Here is a 22,237-nt window from a genome sequence, read left to right as displayed (position 1 = left end):
TGCTGCCTTTCTTGGCCTTGATCTGTACAGGCACAATCGGGAGTTTACAATCATGATCACCAGCCCCAGTAAGACCACTAGATACTAAAACATCATCCACTGCCATTTTTGATTTCTTCTCAGTTATATCGGTTGCCTTTGCTTTGGAAAATATATGCAGCAAAGTAGGATGTCTAAGACCACAAACATCACAATAAAGACATTTTTTGCACTCTTTGCTGATGTGCCCAATACACAAACACCCAAAACAAATTCCACCTTCTTTCAAGAAGCCAATCTTCTCTTTGTGGGATTGTTTTCCCAACTGAGGACACATACCCAATGTGTGTGCACCTCTACAGCAGAAACATTCTTTCATTTCAAATCCAACCTTTTTCTTTGCTGTATTTTCGGATTCATTTTCTTTGCTCGCAGCAACCACTGTGGTAGCAAAGCTAGTTCCTTTTATTCCAGGCCGAAATTGTGATTTTGGTCTCTTCAAATCTGTATTAGTTACTACAGAAACATCCTGTATGTTTCCAAATACTGGGTCTGTTACAACTTTGACTTGATGTTCTAAAAAGTGAACAATATCAATGAAGGAAACTCTGCGTCTGTGTCTTTCTTGTAGTTCACAAGCCACTGTTCTCCATTTATCCCAGAGTCTGTAGGGCAATTTCTTTATAATTATCATCATATTGGCAGGCATATCCAAATCAAACATATACTGCACTTCCTCCATGACGTTACCACAGCCTCTAAGAAAAAGACTGTATTCTTGCAAAGCCTTCACATCTTCAGCTTTAATTTGAGGCCATGAAAGAGCTTTATTAATATAAGCAGATGCAACTTTCTGTTCATTGCCAAAATGTTCCTGCAACAAAGTTTTGGCTCTAATGTATCCTCTTTGTGGATCAATATGCTGACAACTCTGTATCAAATCCCTTGGAAAACCAACAGTATACTGTTCAAGGTAGTACAGGCAATCACTGTCGTTATCGGTCTTACTTTCAACGCTATTTTTGAAAGCTCTCATGAATGCATGATACTGTAATGGATCACCATCAAACACATTAAGATCTTTTTTGGGCAAGGATGATAAACATTGCTGTTTTAACAATAGTGTTGTTATTTCATTTTGCTTTCTCATTATTCCCAATATGTTATTTTGCTCTCCATCGTTGGATACATCATGGGAATTTAATACATTTCCTTGTGATCTCCGTTCCACTGTTTGGCATCTAGATGGATGTTGTTCCACTGGCTGAGGCTGTGAAAATACCCGTTGTTGTACAATTCTCTCTTTAGGCCTTGCACCTGATTCCAAACACTCATGCATTGATCTTTTTTCTCTTAAAAGCTTTGGAGGAACAAATAATTTAGCACTGGCATTAAGACTTTGTGTTTTCTTTTGTTCCTTCTCTAAGTTGAAATGTTTCCTTCCTGAACGGTCAGATTTACTGCTGGACACACTCTGAGATTTCAAAACATTCAGTTTGGCCATTTGAATTGCAATTTCTCCATGCAAATTAAGTTGTTCCTTTTTTTTCCGTAGCTGTTCCTCTTGATCCTCCAGCTCATGTTTATCCTTCAAGAATTTTTGTTGTGCCCTTAATGCTGCTAACTCAGCCTCTGCTTTGAGACGTACAAAAGAAGTAGATGATGCCGCAGATCTTCTTTCCGTTGTTGAGCTTTGAATTTTGGATAATATACTCCCCACATTTGATACACTGTCAGTTGGTTTGATGTCATCTTGTAAGTTATCTGATATAACCATGAATGAAGCATGAACTAGCACTTGAGTATTGGGGAACTCTTCCTGCATTGCACCAGCACAAGATTGAACAGACATAACATTCTCCAATGATCCTTCTGGTTCACTCAACCAGTGTTGAACTGCATCTTTAAATGTGTTGCTGTATTTCATAATACTCCAAAACCATTCGTTTTGTTTTTCCTGTTCATCTTTAGGAAGTAAAGGAATCACCATGTCATGCATCTTGCTGGCATTTTCACAAAGCTGAACAAGAGTTTTAAACTCAATTTGCATCTGGAAGGCATTTTCCTTTCTTTTCATCAGATTTTTCATCTCTGGTATCTGGCTCTTAAGTTTGTTTTCATTTGATTTTCGTTTCATTTGCAAACTTTCAATTTTGTTCGCCAAGGCCTTTGCAGTAAGTTTACTTTCTCTTTTACCGCAATCCATTTCAAAGCCAGTGACGTCATCAACACTCACTTCACTCATGTTTATGTTTTTTCACAAGTCAACAATGTTCGTATATTCATTCAAATCCTCCAATAACACAGTGTCGGCGGCACGTAAACAAATGCCGTCAACAACGCAACATTATTTTTCAACACAAAACGGATCACCAACAATAAGCTTTAAACACCAGAGCTCTGTGTAACATCAACTGAAGCCAAACAACAAACAATAACACAACCGCGCGATCATCCCCAATGGATAGATAGCGATCACAATTCAATCTGCGCGCAATCCAATACTGCACAGCTGATTAGAACAAAGCCCAACAGGCTTACCTTGGCTGTGATTGTTTGCTTGCTTCTCTTTGGAGCTTTGCTGATCAAGTTTCGCTGGCGTTTCAAATTCTGTGGCTGTAGGATTCCTTTCCTTTTAATTGAGCAGAATCCTGTCTTCCGTAGTGCGATGTGAACTTAATCCACTTAGCGCGTCCGCTGAGAATGTTCTTTGTTGACATAATATAGCGGCCACTCAATCCTATGATGATACCGCTGAGAGACTAAGACAGGGACTTTATGCACTTGTGACGCATAAATAAAAACATCGATGAGGTGGCTGATCTTTTACTAGCAATTCTTCATTGCTGGTTGATGTTTCTTGATGGTACAAAGTTTAGTGGTCAACAAAGAATACATCGCCCCTGCTCACCTCTCACACCTATCTTAATCAGTGAACAGGTGACTAATATTCACATACCTACATAATCCCGCGACACCCCCACCATGATCACTTGACAATCAAAACATTAACTCGTTCATGTCTACTACAGATTCCATGAGACTCATGATTGTAATGAAAGCATCCGATAAGTTTTGGTGCGAAACAAACCAAAATCGAATGTATTATTTAGTGAAACTGTGGACTGACCGTTGATCTCCTGTGCACGTTCATGGTAGGGCACGAGAGCAACAGCCATGGGGCCTTCAGTCAAAGTCATGGGGCCTTCAAGCGAAAACTAATTTTATTTAAAATAATTAATTAATTTTTTTATTAAAAAAAAAGGTCGCCCACAGCAACAGTGAGAGTTGAAGAATTTATGCATTTCTATGCCCAGCCTTATTTTTTTACAACGCATTACTCAGAAATCAAACAAAATCATACAGGAGGCTACAAGTAGCCACAGTTACACCGTGTCCTATCCTGACGACACACTATATAAGGTATCTATCCTATGTTATTCAGTTTTATCCTAATCAGACATGATGAGTGACGGTATTCTATCGATCACTTGTTTCTATTTCAGCATTGCACGGGAAACTCTGTCCGCTGTGAACTGGCACTGGTCCAAAAACGTTTTCATAACATTATATTAAAGCCAGCATCTCATGAGCCTGTTAAAAACGACTTGATTTTGGCTGAAAATGTTACACTTACCGAATGTTTTTATAGAGGACTCACTCTCTTCAGGTCTGTCACAAATACTCACCAGTTAAAAATGGAGAGGAGTTGACAGACATTCCCGCCTACTCCCATCTCTTTCTGTGTGACTGAGGACTCCGGTTCAAAAAATTAAGGCTTGGCATAGAAATGCATATATTCTTTGAATACAAACTCTTCAGACATGTTTAGTAAGTTCTGTTCTCTGGGTTTTGTGCAGCTGTGTTGTGTTCTGTTGTCTATCGCTGTGGCATACCTTTTTTTTGACTATGTGTAGTGAGATTTTGGTCCAATGATATTTCACTATGGACTGAGCTACACAGCATGACCCATCCCACTGACTGCGATTTCTATGACCTGTAACTTTGTGCAGTTAAAAGAAATTCACAAAGAATCTCTTGGCGTAATGCAAAGGATACAAATGTCAAATTGTTATGGGTTGCATTTTTGTGGAAAAGTAGACATCTCTAGAATTGTTTTTACAGTTTTGATTTATTAATATTTGTCATTTATAATTCATTATTTATTGAAAACAGAAGCCCTAGTGCATGACATCATATCCTGTTCCCTATATTTATAGTGACATAATTTTGCATACTTCTTTGTGAATGAGTGTGTATTCCTGTGTTTAAGAAGACATGCATATTGGGAATAAGATTGCATTTGCATTTTGCTGAAGCAGATCTCCATAGACCGTGTGTGTGCGCATGTGTGTGTGTGTGTGTGTGTGTGTGTTAATGGGAGTTAGAATAAAGATATTGAATTTCCTCCCTCATTGCAAAATCATGTCAGCTTGTATCAAGCAGCTTGAAATATTTAATTAAACAACAATTACTGAGGGAACTCATACCTGCTCCAACACAACTGTGTCTCCTCAAATCACCTGACATCACTTCCTACATCCATAAAATTTGACTCCAGAGCATATGAAAGTCTAAACCTGATCCCGGATCTGTAATATAAGTTTAAATTCAACATGAAATAAAAATGTAACTTATTTACCCTCCTAAAGGCAAAGGGTCCAATTTCTGCATATAATGACACTAAACGGAATTTCAAAAATAATGACCTTTTTCAAAAAGGTTTTCCAATCACCGCTTACTGCATACAGAGATCACTTTTCATAATCAAATCAATTCCTAATGGATACAATTGAGCCCCATCATATTTTTTTCCTTTAACCTTGTACGACCACATGCGTGGACATTGTATTTTAGCTTCGCTTTACACAACGCATATTTGAAATTAATTTAAACCAGCTGAATACAGTTCAAAACAATCTAGATTGTCATTTAAGGGTTAAACTTCTGCCGCACAGAGTCACGTGACACAACAACATAACGTCGATTTCCATGAAGTGTTTCTATAGATGCAGAGCCAACAAAAGTGCCTCTGGTTTTTCAGTGAAAACTGTTTGGGAGTAAAGAGTAGTGTCTCTAGTTTCCTTTTAATATGCACTTTATACAATTCATGCATTTTATGATATCCACATATGTGGATTTTGTGACATTATTTAATCAAAAGTTGTTATTTTGAATAACTTTCAACATTAACCCATCCGTGGGTCATTTAGCTTCATTTTAATATAAATGTTGTTATATCTATCTCTGCCTTCCTATATTCACTGTGCATTTTCACATTAAGAATCAATGGGTTCATCCAAAAGCTGAAAAATTTTGCTTTCAGAGGCTTTATATGGAGTTGAAAATAAGGTGCATTTCGAACTGTTCTGAGACCAGTGCAGACAGACAGCATAATGGAGGCTAAGTCATTCAATAAGTAGGGAGCAAGGGAACATCCTATAGCTCTCTATGTAGCTAACTGCATTCACTCCTAAAATCAGACCAAAAGTTCAGTTTCAGGCTGCAGATGATGTTTGGACTACTCAACATGTTTGGCAGACATGGGACAATGATAATCAGTACATAGGTTTAGAATTTATAATGTATCATTTTATTTTAATATGGTTGGCAGTGATTGGATGATAATGGCCATTACTTTAAATCAAAATTATTTATGCTAATTTCTGATGTACTGTCTGTGATGTCTCAAAAATGTAAATAACCAACAGTTCTGGAAACATAATTAACAATTTGATTAAAAAAATCAGTCTTTCTGTAGCTTGCTATCATTTAAAATTTCACAACTTTGTCCCACTGTCCACATATGTGGAAATACATTTTTAGGAAAACTATTTGCTCTAGAATTGTATTTATTTTTTGTTTGTTAATTAGGTGCTAATAGTTACAAATGCACACAGTGGTCACGCTTGGTCCTCAGATGGTTAACATCCTGTTTTACTCGAAAGTAAATGAAAGTAAATGGGTAATGAATATTGTGTTATGTTGACTTCATGCTCTAATATCGCTGTATCTTGCGGAAAGCCAATCGGCTTGCCAAATATGTCTAATTGTGCATCAGCATGTCGTACATGCTTGGTGTAGCATATCTTGTGTTTTTCTACGTGTGCACATATCCAAATGTTTAACTCAGTATCTCTGGATATGTTCTAGCAGTAACAAGCCTCTGCACTTGCTCTGCAGCAGTAAGATTGAAGCAGATCAAATCCGACAAGACTGACATCCTATTAATATGTCATACCCACATAAACATGCTTAATCTTTTAGAGAAAGTGCTTATTTTTGTCCACTCTCTTGCTCTTTTCCTCCCTATATCACTTCTTATATCACTAATTCTCATACAAGTAGAGGTGAACTCTGTGAAAAGCAGTTTATCATTTATGAGGTAATTAGTGGTCATGGACAAAAAGAACACTAAAAGAGCAACAAGGAAAAAGTGAGAGAGAAAGAGTGCTGGGCACTGTTGCAGAAAGTGCCAGAGGCAGAGATTCACAGGTGCATGTTTGATGTCTCAGATTTCTGCGAACATGTGGGCGTGTGGCAGGCAAGTCTAATTTGTGTGCTCCCTCTTGCCAAACAATAATCCTTGTCCGGGTTTGGCATTCGGTCCCTTGAAGTTCTCTCCCCTGCAGTCATACACATCTATTAAAAAAAATGTTGCTTGACGAAAGAGAGAAAAGCAAGACTCATGCCTACATTATGAAAGTGGGGAGAATGCAGAAGGTAATTAGCCTTTGAACTAAAGAATAAGAACAGGTTTATTACTTATTTAAATATGAAAGAAAAGACAGAATTCAAGTCTGTGAATCAGACCTGAGGACTGAACTCAGTGCAACTATGATTCACAAAGCTTAGAAAACAGGACTTTAAAACCGTTTTACCAGCTGATTCGCTAAAGGACATGTGATCTGATCACAATTTGTATAAATGAGTAAAACAAAATCTTGTTTAAATAAATACAATTCAGTTTTACCGCAGCTTTCCGTGGACAGTAATAACATAATGATAAATGCTTCAAGCAAATAGCGCTAATGTTTGTGAATCTGGTGCATTACCTAAGCTTCATTTGCATAGAAAGGAGGCATGTTTGCTCAGTAGATATGCCAAATAATGATCTAAATATGGATGGTGAAGTTCTATACCAGCACATATAGTATATGAGTAACATCAATCTAATACTTGCATTAAAAGTTTTCTTATTTAAAATGAAAAAAGCAGTCACAAAGGAACTTGGTTCTATGGGAAAACAATGCTAGAGTGACGTTTCTTTGTGAGACTAAGAAATTATGTACCAAATCCTGACATATGGATTGTGTATACTCTCTGGGAAAATGTTATAAGTATGTAATTGCATCCAGCATTGTCTTGGGTTTGAAACATTGCAACAGTAAATCACTCAAATTGCTCTCAGTAAATTTCCTCACTCAGACAGTCCTAAAATGGCTGTGTAACATAAAAACCTTTTGCAATTTGCCGTGGAACACGCACCTCATGTTTGCCCTTCATTCTACAGATCCTGATGTCATTCTTGTTGGATTCCCATGTCCTTTTCTGCAGGATGACAAGAGGAGAAAATCGTCATGATGTTCATCAGAGGATAAGTGGAGTATTCACATATGCATATTCACACTGAGTGTATGTGTTTGTGCATTAGTGAGAGAGAGAGAGAGAGAGAGAGAGAGAGAGAGAGAGAGAGTTACAATGCTCACTTTGCTGTAAAACATTTCATCTCCAGATACATGGTCCAGCTCCACTCGATAAAGGTCATCTCTGCACCATAAGACATACACACACATTGCATACACAGACATATTATTAATAAGAAAATATAGGTCTTAACACAAATGCTGCATCCCAATTCACATACTATATATACTATTTAGTATATAATTATCAAAAATCCTCTCAAATAATTGTGCATTGAAAATAGTATTGCCTTTTGGACACTACCATTATGGCAATAGCATGGTATTCTTGGAATGTTGTAATCATGGTATTTATCAAAGTACAATGGCATTAATATCTGCTTCCATCACAGATGCACAGATGGCAAACTGTAGAATGCAACAGTCTGGCTCAGTAAAAATCCCATTCATTTTTTTTTCCATAGGGAATTGTTTTTTTTTGTGGAATGAATGATGTAAGCAGTAATAAGTAATTAATTAAGCTAGATGCGAACACTTACAATACAATCCTAACGGTATACGACAAAGGGACTGTGCTGTGAAGATACTGCCATCCTATGTCTTACTAAATACATAAAAGTATGTACTTTCCCATTACCAGCATAGTACATACTTTCAGTGTACAGTAGAAGTATGAGAAATGGGATGCAACCAAAACATGTAACTTTATAGGCCATGTCCACACTAATATGTGTTAAATATAAATTTTGCTACGTTTTGGCCTTCCATCCACACTGATATAGTGTTTTAGTCCAGTGAAAACTGAGCTTTTCAAAAACACTCTCTCTTGCTGTCTGTGTATTGTAGTGTGGAGAAGGAAAAAGGAGATATTCGAAAATTGACTTATTTGCTGTCATGTGACGCAGTCATGTGATCAATTGAACCCAAAGCAATTAAGACGGCGGCCCATTTTGTAGCTGCATTATTATGCTTGCTACACACTTTGATAGCGATGTTAATGATAAATGTTAATTTGTACAACATTTACATTGCATCCTTTAAAGGCAACAGGAAGTTTACTCAGAATTGCTGTCCGGCGGCAGAACATGAGGGCAATTGCATTTCAGACTGTTCATGGAAATGACATAGGGCCATGCTTCTTATGTCTTCCACGTTTACAGCAGGGCTGGACTGGTAATCTGGCATACCGGGCATTTTCCCGGTGGGCCAAAGCACTTTTGGGTTGATCAGGGGTGGAATGGCTATCGGGAGAACCGAGTGGGCCGGTGGTTTGGCTGCGAAACGTGCCGGAAGGGCCGCGATAAGCAACAATGAGCAATTATGCAGAACGGACCACAAAATGGCGCGCGATATGAAGAAAAGAACAGCAAACACCCCACTCAACAACATTTGGCTCAGTTGGGCTAGTTGCCATGTAAAATCCCGGGCTGATTTCTCTTCCCAGTCCAGCCCTGGTTCACAGTAAAGGGATTTCAGTTTTTTCTTTTGGAAAAAGTCACAGTTTTCAAATGTATCCGGATTCATCTAAATGTAGCGTAATAAAGTTTGTAAATAAACAATTTTGATAATTTTATGAATTTTATCAAGAAAATCCATCAACCAGTTCAAATTGGGGTTCTCTATGATTTGAGAAAGTCTTGAAGTCTTACATCGAGTTTTTTGCAGGTCTTGAAATGTCAGTCTCATAGTTTTGTGCAGACAGCTACTGATTTATAAGAGATTCCACTTTCCAAAACGAGTTTATGAGAGTGGCTCAGACTATAATTGTTCTCTTGCTTCAGAAAAACGAAGCGTTTAAGCTGTTTGACGTGTAATAGATGGTGTAAAGGTCAGGGAACAGGGGTTTAACTTTCAACCACCACCTAACCAGGACCACATGTGAGCTGCGCTGGGAGTCTAAATCCTCCAAGCTCTGAGTTTAAAGGGCTATTCCTGTGAAGGATTTCAAAGATGTAACTAAATATTACATCAGGAAAAATGGATGGATTTTCAGCCAAAACATCCACAAGACACACACACACACACACACACACACACACACACACACACACACGCACACACACACAAACACACACAATGGCATCGTGTAAGGAACACAGACCAGAGCCAAATTGGGTTTCATTGTGGACAGTAATGTTTCCATCTTGGCTCACAGTGTTGAGCTATTAGGAAGGGTGTGTTAATGTCAGGGCTTTGAGACGGTAATGACATTTTCTCATTGTGTAACTTGTCATTTCCATTTGAGGCCAATTAGACTCTGAGATGGTTTAGTGAAACAGAAAGGCATTAATAAGTGAGAGGAATTCCTATTAATTTTATACTAATTTGTAATCTAAAACCAAATATGCTGTATTAATAGAGTGGGCGTCATTGTTAACATTCATTTTAACACCTTAAATGTACATTAAGCCCATATTTTTTAATTCTACACATATAAAATTCCTACTACCTGACAAACGGTCACTGAGAATAAGCACCTGTCTTGTGAAAGCCCTAGGGGCCATTCACACCAAACACATTTTTGAGTCGATCTGCACTGATATTCAGTTGTTTTTTTGGACTGGGTGTTAAAACATATTTCCCGATTCCATTCAGATTCACAAGCCCTCGATTACAAACAACATTACAAACTTTGATTTGAATTCCAATTCCATTTCAATTAATTTTTATGTATATTTAATTTATACTGTCCATTTTGATTAAATATGAATGAAATTCTCTCTCAGCTAATGCTTTTAACTATACAGGAGACCATCTAGAGTAACTAGGTACATTACGAAAATACACATTATAAAATTAGATTTTATCATTAGTTTTTCATAAATTTGGTCACATTTTAGCTTTTAAAAAATGTACAAATCCATGTATTCCCTCTATAAATATGATGTCTTGTAATTTTTCATATGCCCACAGAAAGGCTGTTCCATATTGCAGAGCGCTTGTAAATGCTAAATGTTCAGCGGGAGATGCGGATATAAACACGGAAACAGTGCGCAACAGGGAAAGCCGTCTACAAAACCATCTACAGGGTAGCGCACATGTGGAATAACTGATCACCCCCCCCCAGGCAGATTACCGGGCCCAAGAATTTTCTAACTACAGCCCTGACTTGTATAATTTACAAAAATGTACATTGATTAGTAAAACAAGTGCTAAACTGGTTCTGTCTCTTTAAGAATTCAGCAAGTGTCTTGGTGGAGCACATATCAACGAGAGTCGCATGGCTTCTTTACCCCAACCGTGCTATGTGTGATTGGAATTAAATGTTTCTTTTTTGGTTGTTTTTAGCCAACACCTGAATGTAACTCTAATGATTGTTAAATGTATGATGTATTATAAGACAACACTATTTCTTGACAAAAAGAGTGGATCTCGTCTTTGGACTGAAAAACCACACTTTTGCTCTAAACTTGCAGTAAAAGGATCTCTGTATTAAACTGGTTCACCCATAAACTTTTGCCAGCCAGTGGCTAATCACAGACATTTGACGCTGAATCTAGCTTTTTTAGCGAAAGAACTCTTATAGTCTAAACAGCCCCTGTAGGGTCTGTAAACAGCAAGAAAGAGTCAGGAGGGTGCCCTTGCCTTTTTTTAACCAAGAAAGCCAAGCCAATAAATTTGCTGATACAGGGTTGGCTGACATGTCATTGGAGGGTGTGGTTTTGCCAAACGAATTAAGTCTAGTGAAAGTTAACTAAATTGCTTACAGTACTTTGGAGTAAATATATTATATAAAAAACATATTTTTCTTCAAGTGTCTGTTTAAATGCTGGAGGATGTTACCTGGCTCCGATGTAGAGTGTGCGGTTGACTTTAAGAACTGTTTGAATGTACAATGGCTCCTGACGTGTATACGAGCGATGCGCTCGGCCCACAAATACTGGATATCGTCTCACCACTGAAAAAGAAAAGAAAAAGACAGAGAGAATTAAAAAGTGGAAAAACAGTCAAAATGTGCCATCAATGGCTCACAAGAAAAAAAGAGAGGAAAAATGGATGAAAGAGGCACATGAATATATCCAGGACTATGTCCATCACTTTTCTACAAGTTACTTGTGGACAGAAAGACAGGAAAAAGAATAACAAAACAAATTTCAATGCTTCAACACAAGGTTGGTGTATAATGTCAGTTACCACTGGAAATAGTTTTGATTCGTCCCTTAATTTTGAGGTGGTTAGAGTAAAACACATACATTGGAACGGAATCCAGCATCCAGAGGCTTTAACTCTCAGAGACCCATCCAAGCAGTGTTTAAAGGAAGCTAATGATTATTAAAACATTTTAAAAGATTTTTAAACATACTTTTCTTTATGGTGACTTTTGTGTGAATTTTTCCCCCCATCAAAATTGTCACTGTGATACAGTTCAAAGCATAAACTAAAGTTATTTATTTATATATATATATATATATATATATATATATATATATATATATATATATATATATATATTGTGTTTAATAAAATATAGGTATTGTTTAATTGCTTCAAACAAACATTGCAATTCTGTGTCGCTAAGGGTCATATTTTTCTTAAAGAACTTACATTAATTCTTCCATAAATATATAAAAAATCATCCAGCTATAGAGCATCTTTTCAGCCACCTTGGTTCTGGAAGTGTTTTTTTCTCATTAATTTCTTACACAGGGATTTAATAAAATCCTTCATAAAAGAGTTATTAGCCTTGAACCAAATCAACCAGCTCTGAGGTGAATCACATCATTACAAACTTTGATTTGAAGTAAAATAGCATTTGAAAATCAGACAAAAAGAAAAAGATCAAGAATTAATGTCTTTAAAGAGGGAATGAACTACAATCCCATTAAGCATTGCGAATGACATAATCACATTAAAAACAGGAAAATAGGAAACTACTGATTTAAAGTCATTGCTTACAAGTATAGAAACAATATATTTAACATTTTATTGCATAATATTCAGATATTTGCATGTATTTAAGTAGTTTTCACAATTCTCTGATTGGAGGACATTTTTCTGCTAGTTTACCACAAATTCCAATATTAAAGTTTTTTATGAAGTTGAAATAACTGATATCACTGATATGCCAATAACTGACTGATATGCCATCAATTAACAAACGCAGAGCTCACTGTATGTTTGTCTTTAAAGAAGTCATGACATGAGGAATACAATTTTCCTTGATCTTTTGACATATAAGAGGTGACTGTATTATAAAAAGCATACTGTAAGTTTCAGAACTCAAAACTTCTCCTCACTGCAAAAGAGCATTTGCTGAAACCAAGCTGCCCAAATGACTCATACTTTACTTTCTCTATAGACATCACATTGTGATGTCACACTGTGGTAGACAATTGCATCTGACTGCCTCCACAACAACACATCAACACATAATTTGCCTTATCACTTCCGTAGCTGCCCAGTAGCGGTAAGCAGTGCGACGAAAAGAAGAGGTCAGTCAAGAGCATAGAGCCAATCATAACAGTGGCCATTTACTGACAAGTCTTAAAGAAGAAGGGTCAGAAAGGGTGGGAAATTATAATTTTTACAAATATTTACGTCTTCCAAAGGTTTATCATGTAAGTTATCGTAAAAATGTATTCACCTATGGAGAAAACGAATGGGATTTTTTCTTCCGGAACCAGACTGTTTTTATCAAATGCACTGTCAAACCCAAAATTGTACGTTCTTTCCTACATCCCTGCATTAAAAACTCTGTAAACATTGTTGAAAAGAAATGCTAGCAGTTCAGACTTTATGCATTTCAGATAAGGAAAATTGGTTCCCAAATGCCATGGAAGGGGGGATGAACCATAATTAGAAAACTGATTTAAAATTTAGAATGAGACACAAAGCCATAGACAGCAATGTGTCCTCTGCGCACAGTTAGACAGAGCAAGTTTCTGTCTGCTCAGTCTGTGGGCAGAGAAGCCTGAAGACAGTCAAAAGTTTACTGTGAATGCTAAAAATATTCCTTACAGTTTTGGCTAGTAATTAATTCCACTGTAAAACAAAGACAACAGGAAAGTGATACCATTGCTGCTGGCTTGTTTTGTTGCCTTTGGTTGTTTGGACACATTTCATGAAGTTTAAATGTTTTTTGCGCTTAGTAAAGAGCAATTAGCTGCAGCTTACTTTGAAAAACCCTTAAGAAAAGTCACGTTGTCTCGCTTTAATTCAAACACACATATTCCAGTTCATAGGCATCTCTGATTGTGTAAAGTATACTGTGCTAATTGACCTTCAACCCTTGGTCTCTACTGAATCATTAGAGATGCTTGAGGGGCTGTTCATCAATATCACTGATCCTGGATTCGTAGGGACCCGGAGTGATACAACCCTCACACACACAAAAAGTTTGTTCCAGCACCATTATGTGACAAGACCCTTAGAAATTTACAACCATATAGTGCATTTAATCAATCCATGAGCAATAATGTATAAAACTACTTAGAAACAGTGCAACACATCATATGCCAGCCATATGTACATGTAGAAAGTCAACTTAAAAAGGAATAGGCTGGAACTTCCTGCACAATAGAGGTAAATCAAATCAAGCTCTGGGAGGCCATGTGTTACCCAAATTTCACCATTGTTAAAGGGTAATGATAGGCTTAACATAAAGGTTTGTCATTAATAATCTTGAGTCCACTTCAAAAGTTGAACTGGGGTTCAGTTCTCTTGAAAGTGCGTATGCTGTTGGATCTACGGCGCATATCAGCAGCTTTCTCCTTCTCTGCACGGCAGTGCAGCTTTGCCCCTGGTTGCTTCGACAGTGTTTTTTTATAAAAGAGAATATTCCTTAACAGAGTTTATTTCTCTAAAAGAGCAATACACAGCAGCGTTGAACGTCCTTTTCAGGACGCATCTTTATAAAGATGCCCTTCTGCCCCTGTGTAGTTCCTGGATGCGGTCGAGTTCTTTCCGCTCCTGACGGTCACAGGCGCTGCCTCGTGTGTCAGGGCCACGAAGGTCACAGCGCGGACACTCGGGCAGGCGATAGCTATCTGTGGCTGAACCTGGTCGAGATGCGGGATGTGGACAAATCACGCTTCCTCAACGCCCCCGTCTCCCAGTTCGGTCTCTTCAGCGACACCGTCAAGGTCTTCGTCCAGCAGTTCTCAGCAGTGAAGAAGCAGACAGAGGCCATTTCTCATATCATGCCCCGTTGCGCCACCAGCACAGGCCGTGCTCCGTCTGCCCGCCAAGGGCGTCCTCCTGCTTCCAGAAAACTTGCAGCTCAACCTCAACCTAGGCCCAGCGCACATCCCCCGTCTCATGAACATCCTCCAGGACCCGGAAGGCTCCCAAATTGAGACATTTGCTCCGGAGCTGGTAAGCAGACCACTCCGTCCCCCGGTGGAGGGCCGGGAGAAGAATCTTCAGTTCAGGTTGTTTTCTTTGCCCACATTCTCAATAAAAGAGCAATTTTTCTGGGTCAACCGGCATGCAAATGCCATTCTCATGGCATCCCGGTGCCACACCCCAACAGTCCCGGCACACCGGATGCAGACCCACTGCCCCGGACCCACGACTGCTGCCCCCCGGCCGGCCGGTACTGACGGGTCAAGAGGACGCCTTCATAGGACCTCCTCCTCAGTCACTCACCCCCCTTCGACATGTTCCTGTCCCCTCGCATCTTTACGAAAGTCGCAGAGGCTGCCCTTGCCCCGCTAAGGGAAGCGGGCATTCGGATACTCAAATACCTCGACGACTGGCTCATCCTGGCCCACTCCCGAGAATTACGGTTCAGCAAGACACAGGTAGACCTGTTTGCCTCCCGAGAGACCTTCCACTACCCGCTCTGGTACTCCCGAACGGAGGCTCCCCTCAGGACAGATGCACTGGCACAGCTGGCCCCGGGGCTGCGCAAGTACGCATTTACCCCAGTGTGCCTTCTTACACGGGTACTGTGCTAGGTCATGGAGGACGAGGAACAAGTAATTCAGCCCCTCCCTGGCGAATTCCCCTGAGGAAGGACCTTCTTTCTCAGAGACAGGACATCCTCTGGCATCCATGCACAGACCTCTGGAACCTCCACGTCTGGCCCCTGGACAGGATGCGGAAGACCTAAGTGGCCTACCACCTGCTGTCGTAGACATGATCAACAAAACCATAGCACCCGCTACCAGGCAACTTTACGCCTTGAAGTGGCGCTTATTTGCGAATTGGTCTTCTTCCCGGTCTGAAGACCCGCAGAGGTGCGCAGTCGGGTCAGTGCTCTTATTCCTGCAGGAGAGGTTGGAGGGGAGGCAGTCCCCCTCACCCTTGAAGGTTTATGTTGCCACTATCGCAGCCCTCCACGACGTAGTAGACGGCAAGTCTTTGGGTTAGCACAACTTGATTATCAGGTTCCTTAGAGGTGCCCGGAGGTTGAACCCTCTCCGGCCAAGCCTGTCCCCTCCTGGGATCTCTCAGTGGTCATCTCGGGTCTTCAGAGATCCCCTTCGAGCCGCAAGAATCAGTTGAGCTCAAGGCCCTCTCCCTGATGACGGCCCTCCTGATTGCGCTCACTTTCATCAAGAGGGTCGGGGACCAGCAAGCATTCTCTGTCAGCTACACTTGCCTGGAGTTCGGTCCGGCAGACACTCACGTCGTCTTAAGACCGCGATCGGGCTACGTGCCCAAGGTTCCTACAACTCCCTTCAGAGAACAGAGTGAACCTTCAATCACTGCACTGGGAGGAGGCAGACCCAGTCCCTTCATTGCTGTGTCCAGTGCGCACCCTGCGTACTTATGTGGACCGCACACAGAGCTTTAGACGTTCTGAGCAGCTCTTTGTCTGCTTTGGTGGACAGCGGAAAGGGAACGCTGTCTCCAAACAGAGGCTTTCCCATTGGGTAGTTGATGCCATAGCATTGACCTATCACACCCAGGCCGTGCCCGCCCTTGCGGGTCTGAGCACACTCGACGAGAAGTGTGGCATCCTCATAAGCACTTCCCTAGCAGACATATGCAGAGCAGCGGGTTGGGCAACACCCAATACCTTTACAAGATTTTACAATCTCAGGATTGAGTCGGTTTCACCCTGTGTTCTCTCAGGTCCAAGCGGTAGAACTCGGTAACGCGGTAACAACTGACCGGGTGTACCGCTTGCATCTAGCGCCTTTCCCCACCACTGAGGCAATCTTGTGCGCTCTTATCACAGGAGATCCCACTAACCCGGCTCCCTGGATGACTCCTCCCTTGCCCTCTGGTCCGCAAATTCAGGGGAGGAATTCCCCGACCAGACCCACTACAAGTACTCAAACTACTCTGGACTGGAATAGGTGCTCCACAGGACGGGCCCCGTGTGGACTTATCCCCCTGTGTGTATTTTCCGCGGTACGGTCCCCTTGCGAGCAGACCTGCGTCTCCTTTGGGCAGTCCCTGCTGCCCCCCAGTCGTCATGTTTGTAGCAACTCCTCACTTTCAATAGGTAGGATCTACCACCGCGCCATTTTCCACATGCGACCTGAAAACCCATGTGATGTATTTCACCACTCTTTACTTCCCACAGCATGGCAGGTGTTGTCTCCGCAGGGTATTTTCCCCCTGAAAGAATAGGAATTGGAAAAGAATGCCTTCCCCGATGCGTGCGATAGCGTTAAGATGGCCCCAGCCGCTTTAAACTCCATGCGAGAAACATAGAGAGAGAAAAGGCTTGGCACATCGCCTTGTTCCCCCCTTGGGGTGTAGGGAACCAGAAGGTTATGACGATCTTATGGAGCGTTGGGGAAGGGTACTTGCAGTCTGATGAGGCCTGTTGCCTTGGCAAGCAACTGCCTGCCCGCACCTTCGTCAGCAGCGCACGTACACTGTTCAGCGCATGGCGTGATTAAATATGGACCCCTAGTGTCGCTTCTTCAGAACAACATCGAAGTGAGTGACAGACTGGGAATATCTAGGTTACTATTGTAACCTCCGTTCCCTGATGGAGGGAACAAAACATTGTGTCCTCCCAGCCATGTCGCTGAACCGAGCCGCTGTTACGGCCAAACCTCATTCTCGGCTCCTCAGGGGAAAATCCTAAATGGACAGACGCATTTCCATCCATTTATACCCGTGTGTCGGGAGACGGGACATGCAAATTCTGTCTGCCAATTTCTCATTGGACTTTTTTCAAGTTCAGAGATGCGTGAGGCTGTCAAGATAGACCCCTGGTGTCGCTTCTTAGACACAATGTCTCTTTGCCTCCATCAGGGAACGGAGGTTACAATAGTAATCTAGACGTTTTATAAATTACTCATAAATGACATTCTGTGTTGACTCTAACACTCTGTGTTGACTCTGTTTTTGAGCTGACAGTGGTGCTATTGAAGTGCTTGCTGATTGTGCTATAATGCTGTACATGTACATAAATAAAAGGACATATATTTGACATATGTGACAATTAAAAACAAACCTGCTGATAATGCTATAACAGGAGAAGGGGTGTGTGCTTACCCTCAGCAGGGGCAGAGATTAAAGGACCAGGTTCCTCTGGAAATGAACAGGCCGCCAATTGGAAGACAGCAAAAATCCATAAGACGGAGGGGGTCAGGGTCGCCATGGCAGCGACACACCAGAGCTTAGAAGGGAAGAGGAGTGAAAAGATGTTAAGTTCTAAAAATGAACACAGAAGTGAACACATATAAGCTTTGTTCCAAATGCTAGTGAGCTGCCTCACTTTTCACTGTCTACATAGGCAGGTTCCTTCTTTGCGTCAGTCTGCGCTATTTGGGAAATGTCTTTAAAAAATTTAAAAAACTCAAGAAATAATCATGGAAATGTTATGGTGAATATACATTTTTCAAATAAATGGAAAATTGAATCCACTAGAACTTGTTCTTTGGGAATGCAATCTATATGAACTGATTTTTTTATTTTTTTATTTTTTTTAAGTATCATGTAAAATCAAACTATTAAAAAAGCACAAAGCCCTTTAGAGGACATGGTGTGAATGTATCTTCTGAAATAGTTTTGCATTACCTCGCAATTATTTTGTGTTCCCTCGCGATACAGAGTAACCATAGTTGAACTATGTTATTTGTAGTAAAACCATACTATACGGTGGTTTAAATATGGTATTGTTATTAAAATTATAACCACAAATGTTTATATGGTTTTCCTAGAGTAGTCATATTTCAACCATGATATTTACAGTAAAACCATAGCAAAAAACAAACAAACAAACAAATAAAACAGGAAAATAAACACTATGGTAATATAAAAAAAATCAAATTTTGTGGTTACCATGGTTTTACTGCAATATAGTTAAACTAAGGCTACTGTAGTAAAACCATGATTAACCCTTATGAAAATTACCATGGTTTTACTAAATTAATAAATACATTAATAAGGAAATACAAGTTTCAAAGTACATTTGAAAATGAATTTGTTTATTTCTGTTACAATATTTCATTTATTTGCACATATATTTCTTTCTTTCTTTCTAATTTTGGCAGACTTAGTCCTCCATAATCATCTTGGATTAATTTTCTTTGCTGCACTCTAGGATTCTCTAATCCATTGGAGGATGCACACAATGCTGCCTTAGATTTTGGCCAAAACAAGGTATCTTACAAGGCAGTAAGTTTGTCTACTGTTTGGAACAACCTTCACATAAGGCAAACATCTATGATAAATATTGTCTAAGTAGGCAGCAAATTAGGTTTTGGAACACACCTAATAACATCAAATCACATTCAATAAAAAGATCAAGGCAAAATTACACACAGGAGCATAATTACACATGTAGTGTGTGCATGTCCTTACACAAGTCTCATGCCTTTATTCAGTTCACAACATTCTGTCTAAGTGCACAGACTACTCCACATGAGCCTGAGGCAAAACAGAAACCCTCTGAGTTTTATTAACTCACATTTGACATTCATTCAAGCATTTTATAAGGAACAGATGACTTATAAAAACCACAAGACCTGCCTGTAAAGCAAAGCAGACTTACACAATTTTAACGGGTGTTAGGAAGCCGTCTGTCTATGAGTGAGTGTAAGTGGGGCATAAAACTGTTTAACAAAAGCTTTCATCTCAGACTATCAGCTCTTCCTTTAGACAGAAACCAGATGACAGCCACGAGAGCCTCTCTTTCATGGACAGCCCACAATTACCATAGAGTCCTGAGACCACACACACACACACATTCAAAGACACACTGCAATTTATCTTCAGCACACATTTCATTGAGTCTATAGAGGAAGGAGTGACCAGTGGCTAAAGAGGAGGAGAGAATGATGCCACCATCTGTTCTTTTCTTTTTCCATACTTTTTCAGTGTCCCTTCTCTTTTTCGCACAACATGGTTGCTGTAATTGGACAATTTATGACAGTGGGTTAACCCTCTTTTTCCAGTTTATTACTGACACAAATACACATTCAATGGGGTGAACCATGTTCAAAAAGCAAATATGAAGATCAAACAGCATATATGAAGAAGTTGAACTGCGCAGCACAATAGTCCAGATAGTCTCGTAGAGACATACTTTTGAGTACCGGCATAAATTCTGGCCCAATTTGCATCTTATGCAGGCAAGATTCACCAACCTAGACTGGAAGAAACTATATGACTAATATGTAAGCCCCGACACATAATGTATATGAATGGTATGAACAAGGGCCTTGGTAGCTCAGTGTTAAAGACACTGGCTAAAGAGCCCTGGAGTTCACTAGTTTCCTAGTTTCCTGGGCGTGCTGAGTGACTCCAGCCAGGACTCCTAACAACCAAATTGGCACGGTTGCTAGGGAGGGTAGAGTCACATGGGGTAACCTCCTCATAGTCACAATTAGTTTAGTGGGTCTCGCTCTCAATGTGATCACAGAGAATCTCCACATGCTGTGAGACTCCGCGGTGTCATGCAAAGCGAGGGACATGCAACTGAGACTTGTCCTCACCACCCAGATTGAGGTGAGTAACCGCACCACCATGAGGACCTACTAAGTAGTGGGAATTGGGCATTCCAAATTGGGGAGAAAAGGGGATAAAAAAAAAAATACGTTTTGAATACAACAACAATATAAAACTCAACTGAAAACATGTAAAACCTGCTATGCTATGAAGAATTTATCTGATTTCGATAAATTAATGTTGAGAACAGTACAAATGTTTCGGTGAGGGAGACATTCAGGCAAATGTAGCATGTTCAACACTTATAGTAATTAGGAATAAGTAAAAGTTTAAATCTGTTTTTATCTATTCTTTAAAACTAGATTTTGTTTTCTTTTTGGAATCATAACTTTTTTTCCCCTTTAAAAATCCTCATTAAACAGAAACATAAACAAAGAAATCAGACATAAACTGTTAGCTGGTGATGTTTGACTTTGGATTATGAGCAAGCAGAGGAAAAACACTCTCCAGCATTTTATTATGACAATAATAACGATGATGATGATGATGATGATGATGATAACATGTGATCTACATATTGAATACAGTCTGACGTTAATAAATAGTGCAAATTACAATTGCCTACACACACTAACTGCAATGCATTTTGAATCTGAGGTACATCCTGTCAGATTTAGTTCTTCAGAAAGACATACATCAGTGCATCTGTAATTATATTTGCTTTATGAGAAATAAAAATTTTCTGTAGCAGAGAGAGTACTCACCAGATTTCTTTAAAAATACTGAGTTGTTCTACATTAACAGCTCATTATCTGTTTTCTTGGTAGGTGCAGTGTACATCTTTCTTTTCATTAGATATAATAACAGCTACAACATTACTCATAATATTACTCAAACAAGGCATCATTTAAAGTTTTAGAGATCATATTGATTTGATCTTGTCTTTATTTACATATGTGCCCTTGTGGTAATCCAAAATTAATTAAAAGTTTTATGATTACATTACTGTCATATTCCTTACATGGATTACATTACTGATTACATTGGTAAGTAATCAGTAATCGGTAACTGATTACATTAAAAAAGTAACCCTACCAACCCTGGGTATGAATGATGAAAATGTTTGTTGACAAATGGTTTTTTGATTTTGGCAATGGTAACAAAGACGATTTTAATTAAAACACAAGAAACACCTAGAAAAATCTATTGATATAATCCAAAAATCCAGTATGTTGTGTATTTCTCTGATTGAGCTGCGTAAACACAAAGAGCTGAACAACGGCAAAATGACACCGTTGGAGACTTCGCCCGGCAGTTCTCAACAGTGAGGAAGCAGACAGAGGCCATACAGCACATCTTGCCCAGGCTGAGCCACAGACCCCGCACTCCGTCTGCTCGTTGCCCAGGGCATCCCCCTGTGGTGCCAACACCGACACCAGCCCCGCCACAGCCCGCTCCTCAGGGCCAGCCCCGGCACGGAGCTACCCGCAGGTCTATGACGCCACCCGCCTCACGGCCAGCCACCAAGAACTCCAAGAAGGCTTCAAAGCGCCCCTGAGACGGGCAGCTCTGTGACTCAGGAAACTGCACTAAGGGAGCTGGTAAGCAGACCACTCCCTCCCCCACTGGAGGGTCGGGTGGAGAATCCTTATTGGTACCCACATTTACAAAAAAAGAGCAGTTTCCTCAGCCCCTGGGCTCTATTTCCGGTCTCCCTGGCCATCGTTATCACGACCGCTGGCCACCGGTTCTCTCATTGACACAACGTCTCTTTGGCAGGTACGGCAGCCTGGAACCGGACCTGCCGCTTC

At 40.1% G+C, this 22,237-nt stretch overlaps 1 protein-coding gene across 1 annotated transcript in view; it reads right to left on the bottom strand.

The window, feature by feature from the left end:
* The window catches only part of LOC127648795 (semaphorin-6B-like), a 188,204-nt gene that overhangs the window by 65,783 nt on the left and 100,184 nt on the right, over positions 1–22,237 (bottom strand). Inside the window, exons 2-5 of the mRNA XM_052133558.1 lie at positions 18,030–18,153; positions 11,409–11,523; positions 7,689–7,749; positions 7,468–7,530 (exon numbers count right to left, since the gene is read on the bottom strand). Coding sequence (XP_051989518.1) covers positions 7,468–7,530; positions 7,689–7,749; positions 11,409–11,523; positions 18,030–18,135 — 345 coding nt within the window. The 5' untranslated portion in view covers positions 18,136–18,153. The remainder of the gene's footprint in view (positions 1–7,467; positions 7,531–7,688; positions 7,750–11,408; positions 11,524–18,029; positions 18,154–22,237) is intronic.

The sequence above is a fragment of the Xyrauchen texanus genome, chromosome 9, assembly GCF_025860055.1.
Source record: "Xyrauchen texanus isolate HMW12.3.18 chromosome 9, RBS_HiC_50CHRs, whole genome shotgun sequence".
Taxonomy (NCBI): domain Eukaryota; kingdom Metazoa; phylum Chordata; class Actinopteri; order Cypriniformes; family Catostomidae; genus Xyrauchen; species Xyrauchen texanus.
This window is presented reverse-complemented; position numbering and strand designations above follow the sequence as displayed.